The 18,832-nt window shown below is 42.0% G+C and overlaps 1 protein-coding gene across 7 annotated transcripts; it reads left to right on the forward strand.

Moving 5' to 3' along the window:
* The first annotated feature begins 1,033 nt into the window (after window positions 1-1,033).
* Window positions 1,034-18,795, forward strand: LOC144716840 (serine/threonine-protein kinase STY46-like). Of its 7 annotated transcripts, none has more exons than XM_078592090.1 (16): window positions 1,036-1,350; window positions 1,469-1,583; window positions 2,635-2,720; window positions 2,821-2,940; window positions 3,794-3,851; window positions 4,437-4,547; window positions 4,698-4,748; window positions 6,678-6,853; window positions 6,930-7,037; window positions 16,551-16,624; window positions 16,704-16,879; window positions 16,967-17,062; window positions 17,243-17,323; window positions 18,148-18,201; window positions 18,341-18,475; window positions 18,546-18,795. In XM_078592090.1, the coding sequence occupies exons 1-16, from the start codon at window positions 1,172-1,174 to the stop codon at window positions 18,624-18,626; spliced, it is 1,701 nt and encodes a 566-aa protein (XP_078448216.1). In that variant the 5' UTR covers window positions 1,036-1,171; the 3' UTR covers window positions 18,627-18,795. The 7 variants fall into 7 exon arrangements, with proteins under 7 accessions (XP_078448219.1, XP_078448216.1, XP_078448218.1 ...); XM_078592092.1 differs by having other exon boundaries at window positions 3,797-3,851; XM_078592091.1 differs by having other exon boundaries at window positions 1,037-1,350; window positions 18,549-18,795.
* The last annotated feature ends 37 nt before the right edge of the window (window positions 18,796-18,832 follow it).

Consider the following 18,832-nt stretch of genomic DNA (forward strand, 5'->3'; position numbering starts at 1 on the left):
CACCCTTGAAACAGAATTTCATCAGTTGGCCACAACGACATGCATGTGCAGCAATAGTGTTAATAATCTATACATAGCTAAGCTTAAATATTGATCACATACCACTTAACATAATTTTATTCACCCACAGTAAACTCTTATTAAATGTGATGTTAAATTCATCTTTTTTTTTATTTTATCATAAATATAAAGTGTTTGTACTCCAATTTAACATGAATGTGATGTGAATCAAAAATGTTTTAAACAGAGCCATGTCTCCTAGAGAGAAGGAAGAGGTTGGGGGTCTGACTAGTCAACCAGAAGTGAACCCATGGTTCACTCTAAGACTGGGGGGTTCAGGCGAGTGGTGCGTCCCGGTTCAATGAACCTACATGGCTGAGGAAGAGGCCGGATTCAGTCTTCCAATTCTCTGGAAAAAAAACGTCATCCCAACGCCGTCACCACGCCTAATTCTAACTAAACCGCCAATTTACCGTCCAGATTCAATGCACTAATCCTCGTGCTCACCGACAAACACGCAATCCTGGCCGTCGGTGGGGGGATCAAACCCCCCGATCGGACGGCGCGCAGCAGAGAGCTTTCAAGCCGCGGATCTGCTTTCGGATCTGGGCCGGGACGGGCCCAGCTCTGACGTCAAATCTTGACGCCGGCCCGCCGCTTCACAACCGCCTTGTTTCTTTAACCGTGGATAAGGTCTACACTTTTAAACCGTCGATCAATTTAAATCGGAGCGCGGCCCTTTCTTCGAGAAGAAGCTACTAATGCGGCAGACAGGAAACTCAAACTCCATCGGCTGCTAGTTTCCGCCTCCCGCTAACCGCTGACCGCCGACGTGGCAGCCACCTGGCAGCCCATAGGCCAATCACAGAGCGTCGAATCGGCAGACCGGGCCCCGCGGGGCCCACCTAACCTTATCCCGAGAGGCGACGAGCAGTGAAACAGGGATTATTCAGGCAATTCGGAATATCCAGGGGTGTTTAAGTTATTTGAGGAGAGTTTAGTGGGGCCTTTTTTGGGGGTTGTGTTGGGGGGGGGTCATTCATAGAAGGCAGGGAGGGGACAGGCTCCACTCATGCAGACAGGCGGAGTTGTTTCATTAGTTCGCAGGGATCCTCATCGATTTACTTTTCTTGATCTTCTTTTCTTGTGAGCTCGCTCGAGAAAGGGGGAGATGGAGGATAACGAGAGCAGCAGCAGCAGGCCGGTGGATTCGCCGTCGAATCCGAGGCAGCAGCGCCACAAGCTAGATGTCTACAACGAGGTGCTCCGCCGGCTCAAAGATAGCGAGGAAGCGCTTTCCCCGGGCTTCGAGGAGGAGCTCTGGGCTCACTTCAATCGCCTCCCCGCTAGGTAATTCCCGTCGCCGATCTTCCGTTCTTCTTGTAGATCTGGACTGCTCATTGGCTCCGAGATTCCAGTAATTCGCTCCAGCGATGCGAATTAACGTTATCCGATTCCGTTCCCGCAGGTATGCGCTCGATGTCAACGTCGAACGGGCTCAGGACGTGTTGATGCATAAGAGATTGCTCCAGTTGGCTTCCGAATCGGCCAATCGGCCTGCCTTCGATGTCCGCATCGTTCAGGTGAGCGCCTCTCGCGTTGGAGGGAATTGATACGTGTTTTCTGTCCTCGTCTGATGATATCGTAACCCTAGCCACGCCTCTTCTCAATGCACTTTGTTTTCTCCCATGCGGTAACATCGAACGCGAGGTGTTTCCTCTTCGTCTTAGGTGAAAGAAGTAGTGCATTCGTCGGCTTCAGTCGGTTCTGAAGCGAGTGGGGGTTATGTTTCGAGACTGCACACGTCTTCTTCTATCCTCTCTGATTATCAGTCTGATAGGAAGTCGAATTTAAAGCTTTCGAGTTTTCTTGAAACTGTCGGCGTTGACTGTATTCGTCATCTGTGAGACTTCGTTTCATCACAAAGTTAGGCTAAAACCTAGAGAGTAGGGACGATGGGGGTGAATAGAAAACGCTGAATGCTCTTTAATTCTTCAACGAGTGTTGGCGCTGGATAGCTCGATGCATTCTAGGGTTTCCGGTTGTTCAACAAATTCTTCTACGATGAAAGTGAATAAACGGCCCATCGATTTACCACTGCTAACTGCTGTTGACCCTCATCGATTTACCATTGAATGGCAGATTCTTGAAGATAGGTGGTTGCGAGAAAGATCTAACGAGATTTCGTACGTTAGAAAAAAATGAGAAGTCTTTAGATGTGTTGTTTTTTATAGATAGTCTCAGTCAACTCACTCACCATCTGATTGCTTCGCTGGCCGACTGCTGCAGTGTTTATATTTCGCAATCAAATCGTTACCGTTACCCACCGCGTATGGATCATAGAGTAATTACGCTTTGGGGTAATGATCAGCTACTGCTACATGACATATTATTGAGTTCGTTAAGGGCATTTTCGGAAATCGTTTATGATATTAGTACTGATAACATCCTCCTGAAAGGTCCGCGGTTTCTCCGAACTAGCGTCCTACGGTTTTCTCTTTTTTGCAGGCCGTGGCACGCAACTTTGCTGTTAATTATTTTGCGTCAATCTCAAATTAAGGATCAGTGGAAGATGAATCTATCTTCGCTTAGATGTTAACATTAGAAATCACAACGTTAAGATTCTCCTTGCAGGTTCGTTCTTCTCATGTTTCATCCGCCTCTGAGTATCACGGGGAAGACGATGCCCAAAGTTCTTCATCTTATTTTAGCAAGAAAAGGTTATATCCTTTTGCCGTAATTACAGTCTTTATGGGTTCTTCTCATCATTTTATACCCATTTTAGTTTCTCATGGACCTAATAAAATCGTTGTTTTTCAGCATCCATCCTCCGCCTGCATTTGGCTCCTCCCCTAATTTGGAGGCTCTTGCACTCGACGCAAGCGAAGCCAGCCCGCATGTCGAAGATGACAGTTCTGTCGCGTATACTCCCGCAGTCAGGTCTCTTTTCAAATGACTTTACACTACGTGTCTTTTCCCGTGCCATATTTTTGCTGTTTGGCGTTGTTCGATTTTGGTTATTTCATACTGGATCATTACTTTTGATGCCGATCTCGATGGCAATTTCTGACTATAATAGTATTATCTTTCCTTTCCCAGCGTGATAATCCATCAACTGGCATATTCCGATTTCAATCGTTGCACTGCATGAGTATACAAACGATCGATTAGCCTGCTGCTTTTTTTGATATCCCTATATCCTTTCATAGGCCACGCGTCTGTTTATAGGCGCGACTGTACTCTCCGCTCGATTAATTTCTCCATAACTATGTCTCAGATAGTTAAAAATGATTAAAAATTGCCATAAGTCGACTATCGTCCAGGACCTCGACAGTCCACAATGTAAGTGATCAGGTTAGTTTTTAACCAGCCACATTCTTGGAAAAGTGATATGAAATGCCCATACATATGTCCACTCGCCATGTTGTTTCATATGACGCCAGTTGAATGTTGGAAACCCTAAAATAACTGATTATGTCCCGAACGAAAGTCGAAGAGAAAAAGCCGCCAAGTCCAATGAATGGCAGTGCAGTCTCCGTTCTAAAAATTTGGAGGGTAGAAACTAAATAGAGCGAGTGCTCTTGTAATGAGTGAACCTTTTCTTAATTTTATGCCACTTCTGGTAGGTCTTAGTGGGAGTACATTAGGACAGATATTATTTATGTATTTCTTCCTCTGAATATGCTTTCCAGTTTTTTGGTAGTATAATTAAGAGTTTTTTTCTTGATATCAAAATTACATTCTGATTGTGTTTCTCTCGCGATAATTCAATTTTTCGTCTATTATTCTCTAGCAGGCCGTCGCATGAAATCGCCTTTTCATCAGATGACAAGCCAAAACTTCTCAATCAGGTAAACCATATTTGTTGTTTGCCTAATGAATAGGATGATAGTTGGTGCATCCTTTCTCAGTCCTACACTGCATGGTCTCTTCATTCTTTCAGTAAAAAGATTGCTTCGCCGTTTCCCTACAACTATTTCAATATATATCCTCATAGGAGGATTTAGTTGTTTGTTAAAAAATATCGTTAATGATTAGTTGAGTATCAATAAGCCGGAAATCCATTCTTCCAAAAAAAAAGCAAGAAATCTTGTTACTGCAACAATATAATATTGGCTTCTGCACTGACGAATTAAATTTGGATAGCTACCATTCGTCTCACCTGGCCATCTTCTTAAAAACACTCAATATATTAGTCTTCCATTTTGGACGTCCTCAAAAATGGCATTGAATCAAGCTCGAAATTTAGGTGCCTCTTATGCGGATAACTTTGGATTTTATCCCTTTGCTTCTTTTTGAACGTTTTTTTCTTTTTTTTGCGGGGTTTACCAATTAAAATAGATGCGGTTTTTCTTCTTCTGCGCATACTTTTTCAGTGCATACGAAACATTTGATATCCTTAAACCTCCTCTGATTCGTGAGATTTATGCCACCAGTTAACATCTTTGCTATCTGAGCTTGGTTTAAACATTCAAGAAGCTCATGCGTTCTCCACAAATGATGGTTATTCATTGGATGTCTTTGTTGTTGATGGCTGGCCTTATGAGGTGACTCTCTGTCTCTTTCTCTTATGTATGATTTACTCTTCTTAACCTTATCTTTTTTAATCCTCCTCATCTTTTGTGAAATGGCGCGATGTAAATGTGTTAGACTCTTTTGGCTCCGATTCTAAATATCCTGTGCGTTGAAATTTTCAGGAAACCGAAATGCTTAGACAAGCCATTGAGAGGCAAATTCAAAGGATTGAGGTTGGTGCATGTGTTCTTCCCTCTTATTATCTTAATTAAATTCGGAATTAAAATCATCTCACGAGTAGGCATGCTGTGCGAGGTGTTCTTATCCGATCTTGTCCAGTGTGGTTTTTAGTTTCGAAACTTCATGAGAGCCCCAATTAAAGGTAGCCGTCATGGTTTGAATTCTATTTTTTTTCCTTCCATAACGGTCCATCTGATTAAACTCAAATAATATTCAGAGATGGTATTGCAATTTATTAACTAATTTGGAATCAGATGTTTGGAAGAGAGATGTACAACCGACCAAAGAACATAATTAGTCATAGCACTTGCTTTGTATTGCCAGGGAGAGGTTTGTACACCACAGTGCCTTCCTCTCACTCAGCAATCCGTTTTCAACTTATCTAGTCTTTTCACAAAACTGGGTATCAAAGGCGCAGTCCAATCCAGATTGAATCTCAGGCGAGCCAAAAGATTAGAAAAATATGGATCCTGGAGGACGGCCAGATTTCATCAATCCCAATATCCATTTGCTTTTGATTTTGTAATATCTTCTAGTTGTTAACGGATAATTACTATCATTAGTTCTGGTAGAGCGTTGAAATTCAGCTGGAGCCTTCTAGTGGCTTTTTTGCAAAAGGTGAAGAGGTGCACAAAATTTTGAATGACATTCTGATGAGTAATGCAAAGGAATGAACACTATCGAGTAGCAATGATATTCAGACAATGTGTTGCTTTTCTTTAAATATCGATTTCACTACGCCATAGTTTCTCCTAGATTTGACACAAAAATTAGGAGAATGTACATGTCATATGTCTCTTTTTCTCTGAAAACCACAATAGAGAACGCAGGAAAATAGATCATTATACCTCTGATGAATGGATACCATGTGTTCCTACGTGGATGTAAATTTTTGATGCTCCACATCTTGAACTCATTAGCTTTGTCTAGAATTTTTCTGTTGAACATTTAGGCTGTCCAAGAAATCTACTGAAATGATGATACAGATTATAGAGTCCCTGTCATCTCTGACATTAGGTCTAAATCTGAACATTTAGGCTGTCCAAGAAATCTACTGAAATGATGATACAGATTATAGAGTCCCTGTCATCTCTGACATTAGGTCTAAATCTAAGTCCGTTGATGATGCAAATGGTAGTCTTCTCATTTTAGTAACATAAATAACAGAGTAGTGAGACGGAAGTTCATCGATATTAGTTCTTATAGCGTCATGGATTTCTAGTAGATGTAATGGCTTGCCAGAACGTAAATCTATTCTGGAATGATACTCATAGGATCCTCGTAATTGGATATCCTCTGCTACCCATTAGTCCATTGCGATAGGCACACCCCATTGGACCCAAGGTCTACAAAGACTAGAGTACTAAGGGAAGGTCAATATTTTAGAGAGTAAAGTTCTGGGTGAGTCTATCCCGTCCCTCGCCCTGTCTGCACATTCCCTCTGCCTATCTTTCTTTTGCCTCGTCTGATGGTTTTTTCTTTCTTTTGCCTCGTCTGATGCCTCCTTTCGGCAACCCTCTCATCTGGGGCACCTTTACCCAACGTTCTGGCCATTTCCTTGGCTTCTCTTCTCTTCCGCTGGCTATTATCCCTTCCCATTAGCCATCATTTCCCCATCAGGAATTGGATTCCTTCCAGGTTATGTGTAGATTATCTCGTAGGTACATGGTCTGCAATAGAACAAACTATTTGGTTATGATGTCATATAGTATCTTGTTCGACAAAATTTCAGCCTGAAAAAATGTCATTTCTAGTTGACTGAAAGTAGGGCCTAAGGTGTAACAATCTTAGCAGTATATTTGCTAGCTGTGATCTCAGTTATTTTATGTATACCTGTTGGTTGAGCACATAAATATGAAAATATTACTCAACTCTATTGATTTTGATGATGGAATCTCTATGAATTTGATGTGAGATAACAGAACCAGATTCCACCAAGGCCTCTATCATTGCCTACTACATCCGATCATGGACAAACTGTCAATGATGCCGAAGCAGAGTATCTCCAGATACCCACAGATGGAACTGATGTATGGGAGATCGATGCAAGACGACTTAGTTTTGGAAGCAAGGTGGCATCTGGATCATATTGCGACCTGTAAGTCTTCCATACTGACTCAATTTTCATTATAAATTTAGCTAAGACATTTTCTGAAATTATTAGGACTTTTCAGTTATAGGGGTACATACTGTAGTCAAGATATAGCAATAAAAATACTGAAGCCTGAGCGTTTAAACGTGGAACTCCAGCGGGAATTTGCTCAAGAAGTTTTTATTATGAGGTTTGATTTGATTAATGTTTGTTATTTTCCTTCTACTGCATCTAGGCTTTTTTTGTTTTTCATGATTACCTTTTTCAATATTTTGAATGATAACATGCTGAAAAAAGCATAATGCATGCTCAGCTTAAGATTTTAAGATGTATGAATCATACAACTACAAACCGTTTATTTTTTTACAAGTTTTCATTTTTAATCAGTATGTGCATCCATTTAAGCAGTTATATCTTCCATATAAAGAAAGTTTTCTGTGATTTTACTTGCAAAATGGGGTTTCTATATTAAAGAACTTCAATAAATTTGAGCTTTCATGAAAAGGATAAATGAAGCATGTTCTCTGACAGTTCTGTCATGCTCTACGTCATATAGATTCCATACCCTCCAAGGTGACCTTAGCAATCATCTGGTTAAAACCAAGTTCTCGGCCAAGTAATCCCACATTTATAGGTATTCCATTAAACTTAATTGGAGTATTATCTTCAAGCATTAGATCTCGGTCATCCTCAAAGAGGATAGATCTATCCTCAAAGAGGATAGATCTATCCCACATATTTCAAGATTCAAGAACCTCAGGAAGACAGATCCGACCACTATATAGTTATAATATATCACGTGTCTCCAGCTGTTAGATTTGGGCGCTTGTGTTCCAAAATCATCATGTGATCATGTATACTCCGCCTTGGTAATCTTTTATTCATCTGATCAAACATTTGTAGAGCCTAATTCTGTGGTTTATGATTGAAGAACATAAGATCAAAGTTGTGGAGTTTTTTTTTTTTAATATTGTCATGCTTCTTGAAATTTTAAACAGCACTTGAAAGCATTCTTTTTAAGAACTAGGGGAAGGACTCAGGAGGAAGCATGCCTTGCTGAAAATAGAAGTACAATCATATAGACATTTTAATCGGCTTTTCTGAAGGTTTACATGTATCCTAGTCAGGAGATCCTCTTTCTCTCTCTCCCTCTCTCTCTACTTTTAATTCCTCCCCCCCCCCACCCTCTCTTTCTCTGATATAACTGGGCCTGTCGTTAACTTCTGCCTCGGCTGTTGGTGGGCGTGGAGATGGATCTGCTGGTAGGGAGACAATAAACTACTAGGCTTTAGAAGAAGAAGACTGAATCGTTTTCTTACTTGGCAGTCCACCTCATATGGGTTACAATCTGGGTCCTAATCTTATTGGGCCCTGTAACGAAATAAGAGCAGGTCCCTTTATAATAAGGGTAACATTACAATGGGGATAGAATAGAGAAGACATAGAGTAGGGAAGATCTTTGGCTGACAGGGGAATGTATAAGTGGCCTACGTTCTCTTTGCATAAACTATGTGCAAGTGGACTGCAGTTGTATTTGTGGCCCTTGTTTCTTTTCATTTCTCTGAGGAGGCTTAAGTGATGTATTCCCGATAGAGAACTAACAAGGACTTATTTGGAAAAACGGCGGAAAAAGCGACACGCTCCCGTCGCTCACGCGCCAAGCGCCTCTGGTCAGACGCGGGAAGAGGCGAGGGCGGCTAACAACCTATGAGGAACGGCGCATTGGACAAGAGGGGACAGAAAAGAAGTGTCGGGCGAGATGTTTCTTTCCTTGTTTGGTCTTGTTACTTTATTATGTTTGTTTCATTTCTGTTCTTTTTCCTTTTATAGACCAATGGGCCCAAACTAATGCCCCACTACGTGTATTTTTGAATCTGGTATGTTAAACCAGAAAACGTGAAATGGAACACTCTCTTTTTCGTTGGTTGTATGTCTATCTCCTACGGTTTTCTTGAGAAGAAGAAGATTGTGGCTGATGAGGTAACGAGATCAGCTCCGATGGATGACATGGTATCAGAGCAGGTTGTTGGAGTGTGCACGTCCGTCTAAGAGGTGTGTTGGTCGTTGTTTTTCTTGATTCCTCATCCGAAAACAAGCCACGTTGTTGCTTGTTAGTCATCCCTTGGTCGTCCTCTCAGTACGTCTGCCAGGAAGTCGAGGTACATTATCAGCTTGTTGATTGGGCCTTGTCATTCTTGGCACTGTTTTTGTAATACTGGTTCTCGGAAGTCCTTCTGTTTTTTGTGCCGGGATTTGCGTTGCTTAAGAGACCTGATATCTCTGTAAGTGTTGCTTCTTGATACGCTAGTACAGCGTGTCAGTTGGTGTGATTTGCATTTTGTGAGGCAGGTGTAAGTAAACTGTTAAAAATGTCAGCAGAGAAGACTGGTTTTGATGATCTTCAGATCGTTCAGCAAGACCAAGGGCTATCTATTGGGATCAACCATGGAGTTCCTGAGCCTATGAAGTATGCAGGACTCAATCTTCTTCACTGGAGTAAATTTGTGGAAATGGTCCTTGAAGGACGGAGATTGCGACATCATTTGTTTGAAGAAGTAAAATCCACTAGTCCTCAGTATATAATGTGGAAGGCAGTGGATGCCACCGTCAAAACATGGCTTCTTGGTAGTATGAGAGGTGATCATATTCCAAAATATCTTCTGCTTCCTACTACAAAACAGATCTGGGATGAGATACATAAGAGCTGTTTGCAGACAAATAATGATTGGCGTATATATGAGCTTGCTACCAAAGCAGCACTACTTCAATAGGGAGATAAGATGGTTCAGGGGTACGTTTGTGAGCTGCAGTCACTCTGGGATGAGATTGATCTCTACAGGCCAGTTGCTGAAACAGGTTGTCTGTGTCAAGACTACACCATGAAGGATCGACTGTATAAGTTCCTTATGGGACTTAATGCAGATTACGACTCGTTTCGGCGGCAGATCCTCAGTAGAGAGAAAGTCCCAAACCTAGAGCAAGCCATCCAGCTAGCTCTGGAAGAAGAATGTCGCATCTCTCCCAATGTCTCTACTGGTGAGATTGGTTCGGGACTGGCTGCCACTGCTAAAAAACAGCCTACCAAGTCTTATTCCCGTGAGGGAAATAGTCAGAAATATCAAAAAGGAAAAACTGCATATCTAGGTAATCAGGGGAAGCCTGCAGGGCAACCCAGGGAACCCATTGTCTGTTCATGCTGCAAGAGGAAGGGGCATAAGAAGGAAAGCTGTTGGAATCTCTATGGCAGACCATCTAAACAGGCCCAAGCTCATGTGGAAAATATGCAGGATACAAATTCCGGTTTTGGGTCATCTAATTGTGAGGATGATGTTTCACATCCAACGCTTCATGATATCCAATCACTCAAGGAGGAATTGGAGAAATTAAAAAGTCTTGTATGTCCAGCTTCCACTTCTATGATTTGCACTGTTATGCATTCTACCTCTCTTGATGATCATAAATCTTTTAAAAACACAAGGTGGATTATCGATTCTGGGGCAACTGATCACATGACCCCTTTTCTCTCAAAATTTTTGGAGTACTCCACCTGTACAGGTCGTCACCATGTATTGACAGCCGGGGGGGAGACTCTCCCAGTGTTGGGTCTTGGAACTGTTAGAATTAAAAATTTGGGTGTCTTAAAAAATGTTCTGCCTGTGCTTGTGCTCAAGGCTCAGTTAATCTCTCCTCAAAGGCTAGTCAAAGATACCTTATTTTCTCTAACACTTGACTCTACTGGCTGTTTTGGAAAAATTGAAGAGAGAAACGACTTGCTGAGTTTGCAAGACGGTGCAGCTGCAGTGCTGATGGTGAATGGGGGGTGCTACACTGAAATGTCCCCCTCTCTTATTGAACAAGTTAAACTATTTCACTTTCGTTTGGGACATCCCACTTTTGAACTTTTAGGGAGAATGTTCCCTTTTTTGCTCGTAATGTGAACTTATACAAGCTTATATGTGATGCGTGTCAGTTTGCTAAACATAAAAGATCCTCATTTAAGGGGAAGAGTGAGAAGAGTGACAAGCCTTTTGACCTAATGCATAGTGATATATGGGGACCATGTACCGTATCATCCTTGCATGGAGCGAGGTGGTTTCTTATAATTGTGGATGATTGTACTCGGCTAAGATGGGTGTATCTTCTAAAGCACAAATCTGAGACAGTTGATATTCTTAGAAATTTTATAACTCAAGTGCAGACACAGTATGGTGTACAAGTGAAGAAGTTTAGAACAGACAATGCCGAAGACTACTTAAATGCAACATTAAAGGCATATTTTCAAACTCATGGGATCATCCATGAGTTTTCATGTGTCAATACACCACAGCAGAATGGTTTAGCAGAAAGGAAGATTGGGCACGTTGTTGAGACTACTAGAGCTCTACTTATTCATCAGGAGGTGCCAAATTATCTCTGGGGCGAAGCCTTACTTACAGCTACACACCTCATTAATCGTCTACCATCAAAAACACTCGGTAATCAAAGTCCACTAGATCTTATGGAACAGTTTTTTCCTTCTGTCCAAATGAGAACAGGCTTTACACCGGGAATATTTGGATGCACCGTGTTTGTTCACAATCATAACCCGGTCAATAAACTCAGTCCAAAGGCCTTAAGTGTGTATTTGTTGGATATACATCAACCCAGAAAGGGTATAGGTGCTATCATCCCCTGTCCAAGAAAATGTTTGTCTCCATGGATGTTACATTCAATGAATCAGAAACATACTTCGGAGCAGGTGCAGGAGCCACCAAGCAGACTGTCAGAACTGGAGTGGAAGATGGAATTTCCTATGCACCTTTACCGCTAGTGATAGACAGTACTCATGAAAGGGAAGTTGGAACTGGCCTATCTGATAATCAAGAACTACAAATGAAGAAGGAAGCCCCACATTCTCTCAACAGAATCTGAGTGATAGTGTTGCAATTGAAAGTCAAGAAACAGAAACTACAGTACCCTGCATACAAACTGAGAAATCAGTGGGGAGGAGATAAAGAGAGAAAGAAGAGAGAGAAAGTAGAGAGGGAGTGAGAGAGTGGAGAGAGGGAGGAAAAAACTACACCCAAATTAGGGGCCAAAAAAGATCTTACTTAGATCAGAAAAAGACCCCTTATTTATAGCTTTACAATGAAGAATCAAAGGGAGGGAGGTGACCATACTAGGGAGGTGACCAGACCCCTTCTAACGGCTATAAATTTATAGCCGTTGGACAGGATGGATTTATTGGGTCATTTAATGACCCAATATCCACCTTTAGTGGGTTTAATATTGGGCCCATAGGGACCCAATATTAAACCCTAATCGGGCCCACTATTGGGCCCTTAGTGGGCCTTACGTGGACCCTTAATGGGATTTGGGCCTGCCCTTTTCCTGCATTTATCTTGGTCTTTTTTATATGATTACAATGGCCTTAGGCCCACTTAGTTAGTTGTTTCATCTTGCTTCTTGGGCTCATGATCTAACACAAACAGAAACAGCTGAATGTACAGCAGAAACAGAACAATCATTACCTGAGGATGACCAGGATTGGCCAATTGCCTTGAGGAAGGGAAAACAGGCATGTGCGCAGTTCCCATTATATCCAATGACTAATTTTCTATGCTACTCACATCTCTCCTCGGCTTATCAGGCGTTCATTGCTAATCTTGATGTGACAATTATCCCACGGACAGTAGAAGAAGCATTGAATAATTCACATTGGAAGGAAGCGATGGATGTGGAGATGGATGCACTTATTAAAAACAACACCTGGGAGATGTCTGCGCTGCCACCAGGAAAAAAGGCAGTCGGTTGTAGGTGGGTCTATACCATCAAGTATAAATCTGATGGCACTTTGGAAAGATATAAAGCTAGATTGGTATCAAAGGGATACACTCAATCATATGGGATTGATTATGGTGAGACATTCGCTCCTGTAGCTAAGTTAAATACGATACGTATCCTGATTGCAGTGGCAGCAAACTTGAATCGGAAGTTATACCAGTATGATGTTAAAAATGCATTCCTACATGGTGATCTAGATGAGGAGATCTATATGGAACCTCCCCCTGGCTATTATCTGTCAAGATCTAGAGGCTAAGGGTGCAAGCTGAAGAAGGCACTTTATGGACTGAAACAGTCCCCAAGAGCATGGTTTGGGAAGTTTTCTCAGGCCATGAGGTGTATGGAATATCGACCAAGTAATGGACATCATACACTGTTTGTAAATACTGGTGAAGCTGGGAAAGTGGGTGCTTTAATTGTGTATGTAGATGATATTGTGGTTACTGGAAATGATGAAGATGAAATATTGTTATTGAGCCAGAAACTTGCTCAAGGATTTGACATCAAGTCCCTGGGATTGCTGCGTTTTTTCCTCGATCTTGAAATCGCATATTCCCCAAGGGGTATTTTTATTTCTCAGAGAAAATATATTCTGGATATTCTGAAGGAAATGGGTATGAGTAACTGCAAACCGTCACCCACACCCATTGATGCTTATATGAGACTTGGACTGTGTGAGGAAGCTTCCCCAGTTGATCATACTCAATATCAAAAGTTAATTGGTAAACTCATTTATCTTCAACATTCCAGACCTGATATTGCTTTTACTGTGGGACTGTTGAGTCAGTTTATGCATTGTCCAAAGGAACCTCACATGCAGGCCGCGTTCAGAGTGTTGGCTTATTTGGAAGGAACTGCTGGGCATGGTTTGGTATTTCAGAGAGGTGAAGAATTGAAACTTGAAGCTTATACTGATGCAGATTATGGTGGTTCAGTCGCGGACCGTCGATCAACCACGGGCTATTGTACATTTCTTGGAGGTAGTCTGATTACCTGGCGAAGTAAGAAGCAGAAGGTTGTGGCGAGATCTAGTGCAGAAGCTGAATTTAGAGCAGTAGCCAAAGGGATCTGTGAAGTCCTGTGGATTAGAAATATCCTACAGGATCTAAAAATACCGCAAGAAGAGCCCACAGAATTATATTGTGACAGTAAATCAACTATTGACATAGCTCATAATCCAGCGCAACATGATAGGACAAAGCATGTAGAGATTGACCGGCATTTTATCCGTGAAAAAATTGACTCCAAAGTAATTCAAATGAAGTACATTCAATCAGCCTACCAGCTTGCTGATCTTCTTACCAAAGGAGTCCCTGGAGGGGTATTTCACCGGCTGTACTCCAAGCTGGGAATGTGGAGCATCTACCTACCAGCTTGAGGGGGGGTGTCAGCCGAGATGTTTCTTTCCTTGTTTGATCTTGTTACTTAATTATGTTTGTTTCCTTTTTGTTCATTTTCCTTTTATAGACTAATGGGCCCAAAATAATGACCCACTACGTGTATTTTTGAATCTGGTAAATTAGACCAGAAAACGTGAAATGGACCACTCTCTTTTTCGTTGGTTGAATGTTTATCTCCTACGGTTTTCTTGAGAAGAAGAAGATTGTGGCTGATGAGGTAACGAGATCAACTCCGATGGATGACAAGAAGCGAGTTGGCTGTGGGAAAGAGTTCCCACGGAATTACGAGAAGGAGGAGGGAGATCCTCTCGCCGTCTTGTTGTAGGCGTTCCGATCCGGCCGTCTACCCGTTCGTCACCTCAATCATCTACCTGGCTTTCACATTTCTTTTGTCGTTTGTTTCTTTCTTAGAACGGCTTAACATGGAGCGGATATTGCTAGTGTTCTGTTATCCGTGTTTCTTTTTAACGACATTGTTGAAGTTGGCATCTATACAACCGTTACCATTCAGGAGTTTGAAGGATCTTATCAATTCCCACGTTGGGAATCAAATCACTTTGGTTGGTGTCCATGTCACCTGACCAGTAAGTGACTGGGCCCATGCATACTGTGTTGTGGGCGAGCATTTAAACTCACCCTGGCCTAATGGAATTACTTTTGCTTTCTCAAACTGCATTTGGCCCAGTATTGACACGAGTATCTCTCAAACCCCGAGTGACTTATTCCCACAGGCCCTGTATTGGGGATATGATAAGTCTCTACCAAGAATTTGTCAGACAAAGAAAAGGAGAATGAATAACCCCACTTATTCCACACGTGCGGATTGATCCGGCACGTGGGGACGTTTGAATCGGGAAAGGCGCCAAAGAAGGAGGCTATAAATAAGAGGAGGCCGTGGAGAAGGGGCAGGAAGAATCCTCACAGTTTGCTGGAGAGCGTCAGGAGATCCTCCGAGGGGAGCTGTGTCGTCCGATCCGGTTGCCAGCACCCACGTCATTACGAGGACAGTTTCTTCCATCAGATCTGTTCATTGTTTTCTCATCTTCTTGATTCTGTTGAACGATACTTGAATTGAGACATGATTTCTTCTACTACTGATTCGGATCTGGTGTTGCATTACAAAAAATATTCGGGAATTGGTCGAGATATCTACTACAACTTCAAAACTGTGGAGATCCACTCGGAGTATTAACAGGATAGTATTTATACTGGGCCCGACCTAATGGAATCATGACTTCTGTCTTTCTCAAACCCAAGCTGACAAATCACATCAGGAAGCTGGCAGCCCTTGAAATCTCTAGAGAGGAACCCAACCTTCATTGGTTTATCATGTGACCCTACTTAAGGGAAACTTTTTCTTGGCACAGGTATGCCACCAGATCTCGGATGCAATATGCTTGGAAACAGAGGCATGTAGTAGAAAAGCATCCTATGCAGGGGTAGTCAGAGATTTGGAACTTAAATGAAGAGAGAAAAAAGATACCTTACTTAAACGTAATATTAATTTAGGAGTCTAATATGAACCTTCATGTAGGCTCGTATCAGGGAAGAGGCTAGACGAGAAGGCGTAGATGTTCCCTTGGTTGGAGAGTAGAAACGGGAATGATCAGAGGAGAGGTTGAGCGGATGAGTTAGGGATTGACCGTGGATGAGCTGCCTAAAGACGTGGTGAGTTAGAGATGATCACGAGGGATGGGGATCACAAAGGGAGAGAGGGGACTCAGACATTGAGAGAGAAGACCGATGACTGTAGCTTCATTCTTGGCTGCCCTCCTAACGGGAGAGGTACCTTATTTAAAGGAAATACAAAAGTGTAAAATGACTCAAATTTCCTTGTGGGCTAACATGATGGGACTACTCCTAGATAGGAGGAAGATCATATCAGAGGCCACCATCAGTATAGAAAATTAGAAGAGGAGTTGGGCTCTTAAAGGAACCAGTTTGTTTGAATTTTTGCACTTGTATTGATTCATTTTTCTGGCAGTGTATAGAATTTATCTTGCTGCATTCTCACTTGAAAATTTCATGTAACAACACTCGTCCTCTGGGAAGTGGCTAAGCTCTAATAATCATAGATCTAGTGTAAAATGAGAAGCCGGTTCAAGTGCGGTATAGATGGAGGAACAAGAGTCAGAAAATCTAATGTCGTTGATTTGGAGATAGAATCAACTGATGCACCTTTTCCCGCTAAAAACAGGTCCCCTAAAGAACAATTTTTTTCCCTGGAATGTAATATTGTGATCTTCTTTTTGCAACTTGTAATCATCCCACTGTTGCATGCACTAGTAAGAGAATTCCAAATTACCTTGGAGTTTGTTTTACTCTTGATCTCTCGAAATGAATATTGGATTTGAATTAGATTTCTATTCGTTCATTCTCTCCAACTGAGGACATGCTAATTTCTTTTGTTTATGCAATATTTTGTACAACGTAATCAAGAACATATGGCTTAATAGGGCTTAAGATCTACACTTGCACAGGAAAGTTCGTCACCGAAATGTCGTACAGTTTATTGGTGCATGCACTAAGCCACCTAATTTGTGCATCGTTACAGGTACTGGCATGTTTTTTGGCACCATTTACGTAGGTCATCCTGACGAATAAATTAAAATGAGTTTTTTCCAATTTGTCAGAGTTCATGTCTAGGGGGAGTGTGTATGACTTTCTCCACAAACAAAGGTGCACGTTTAAGCTCCCAGCACTGCTCAGAGTGGCCATAGATGTTTCCAAAGGGATGAACTACTTGCACCAGAATAACATAATCCACAGGGATCTCAAAGCGGCAAACTTATTGATGGATGAAAATGAGGTAATAAACTATATTTCACCAGTTATATATCTCTAATGGATAATGGACAAATGAGGAAATGTTTTCTTCTTTTGAGGGAGGCTGCAGGTCGTCAAAGTTGCCGACTTTGGAGTAGCCAGAGTAAAAGCTCAGTCGGGTGTGATGACTGCTGAGACGGGAACATACCGTTGGATGGCTCCGGAGGTACATGAGGGGAATTTTCTTATTGAATGAAAAGATATCCGTGATTCCCATAGTTCCATTTAGTCCCATAGTCAGAGCTGTCTTCTGAAATTTAACTTGGATCCGCCCGTGATATCCTTTTTATGTTTGCTTTTATGCCCACAACTTCCTGATTCTTGTGAAACTGCCCAATATCCGAAGGTTATCGAGCACAAACCGTATGATCACAAGGCAGATGTCTTCAGCTTCGGCGTCGTGTTGTGGGAGCTGCTTACTGCTAAGGTATTCTACAAAAATGAAATATTTTTCGGCGTTTGTTTCCAATTATTGAAATATTTTCCAATTAGAAGCAAAGACATAGTACCTCAAATATTCTTCGAAAATGAAGTCGTAGATTTAATTTTTTTTCCAAAAAATTAAACCATAATTGTGATGGATTCTTTGGAGGACTTGTCGGAGAAAAGGCAACGGAGGTCGCCGGGGCCCACCAGATTGGGCCTGGGTCACTGTTGAACCTTGTCTTTCTCCCTCTCTTTCAGTCCATTAGGATTTGGCTAAAGAGTATTTTTGGTTGTTATCTGGATCTCCCGAGCTGCATCCGGCAGGGTGAAGACAGCCCCTCTCGATCTCGCTCTCTGGTAGGGTTTACCTGCGGGTTCCTATAAACATAGCTTTCCTTTTAAAATAATATTTATTTCCTCGTCGTTTTCAGGACATAAACTGTAAGCCCCTCATAAAAATGAAAGGATTTCATCAACATTTCGTAGAATAAATAGTATTTTCCAGCTAACGAAAAACGTTACCAATTGCCGGATGAAAACCAAATATCTGGTTCTTCGTTGTCTCCAAAACTAAGATCATAGGTACGGTCAAATCAAAACTAAAAGCTCGTCGTTTTATCTCGAAAATAAGTCGTATATTCCTTGGGTTGACGTTTCTTTCTTTCCATATTTTCAGTTTTTTTTGGAAACATTTTTTCGTTCGAACCAATAATTTTTTCCTCATTGTTTTCAATAATAAAATCTCATAGGGCAAGAATTAAAGAAATTAAATTTATCGTAATTACATATCTCCAAGATTGAAGGCTGAGTTTTGGCCCTTGCCAGCTCCCGTACGAGTATTTGACTCCACTACAGGCAGCGGTTGGTGTCGTCCAAAAGGTGCTGCATTGAACGACGACTCAAGGGACTGGCGGTCTCTAATTCTGTTGTTCTAAGGCATTTAAAAATCCTGTTTTTCCTTTTTATCCCAACATTAAAAAATAATTAAAGAACGATTAAATGGCCGCTGTACTTACAGGGTCTGAGACCGACTATACCGAAGAACGCCCACCCGCGGTTGGCCGAGCTGTTGGAGAGATGTTGGAAGCAGAAACCGAGCCAGAGGCCCGACTTCTCCGAGATCCTCGAGATACTGCAGCGAATCTCGAAAGAGGTAAGACCGATCGATCGATCGATCGATCAATGAAGCCCGATCTTCTTATTTCCTGGTTCGTCTTGTGAAGCAGGTGGGGGACGAGTCCGAGGACCGTCGCAGGGATAGATCGTCGGGTGGCTTCCTTTCTGTCCTCCGACGCGGCCATTGATTCAGAGGTCCGTCTGATTTCTCTATTCATTCCTTGGGATTCCGTTCACGTTGATTTTTGGCGAGCGTTGTGTTTTCCTCTTCGTTCGCGGTTCCCTCTTGATTACTTCTTGTAGACGGAGATTTGATTCTTTTTTCGAGGGATGATTCGATGATTGATGATCTTTCAACTGGAAGTTGTCCGACTGTCTCAGCGTTTGGGCGCTA

Source organism: Wolffia australiana, chromosome 2 (assembly GCF_029677425.1).
Source record: "Wolffia australiana isolate 7733 chromosome 2, ASM2967742v1".
NCBI classification, from domain to species: Eukaryota; Viridiplantae; Streptophyta; class Magnoliopsida; order Alismatales; family Araceae; genus Wolffia; species Wolffia australiana.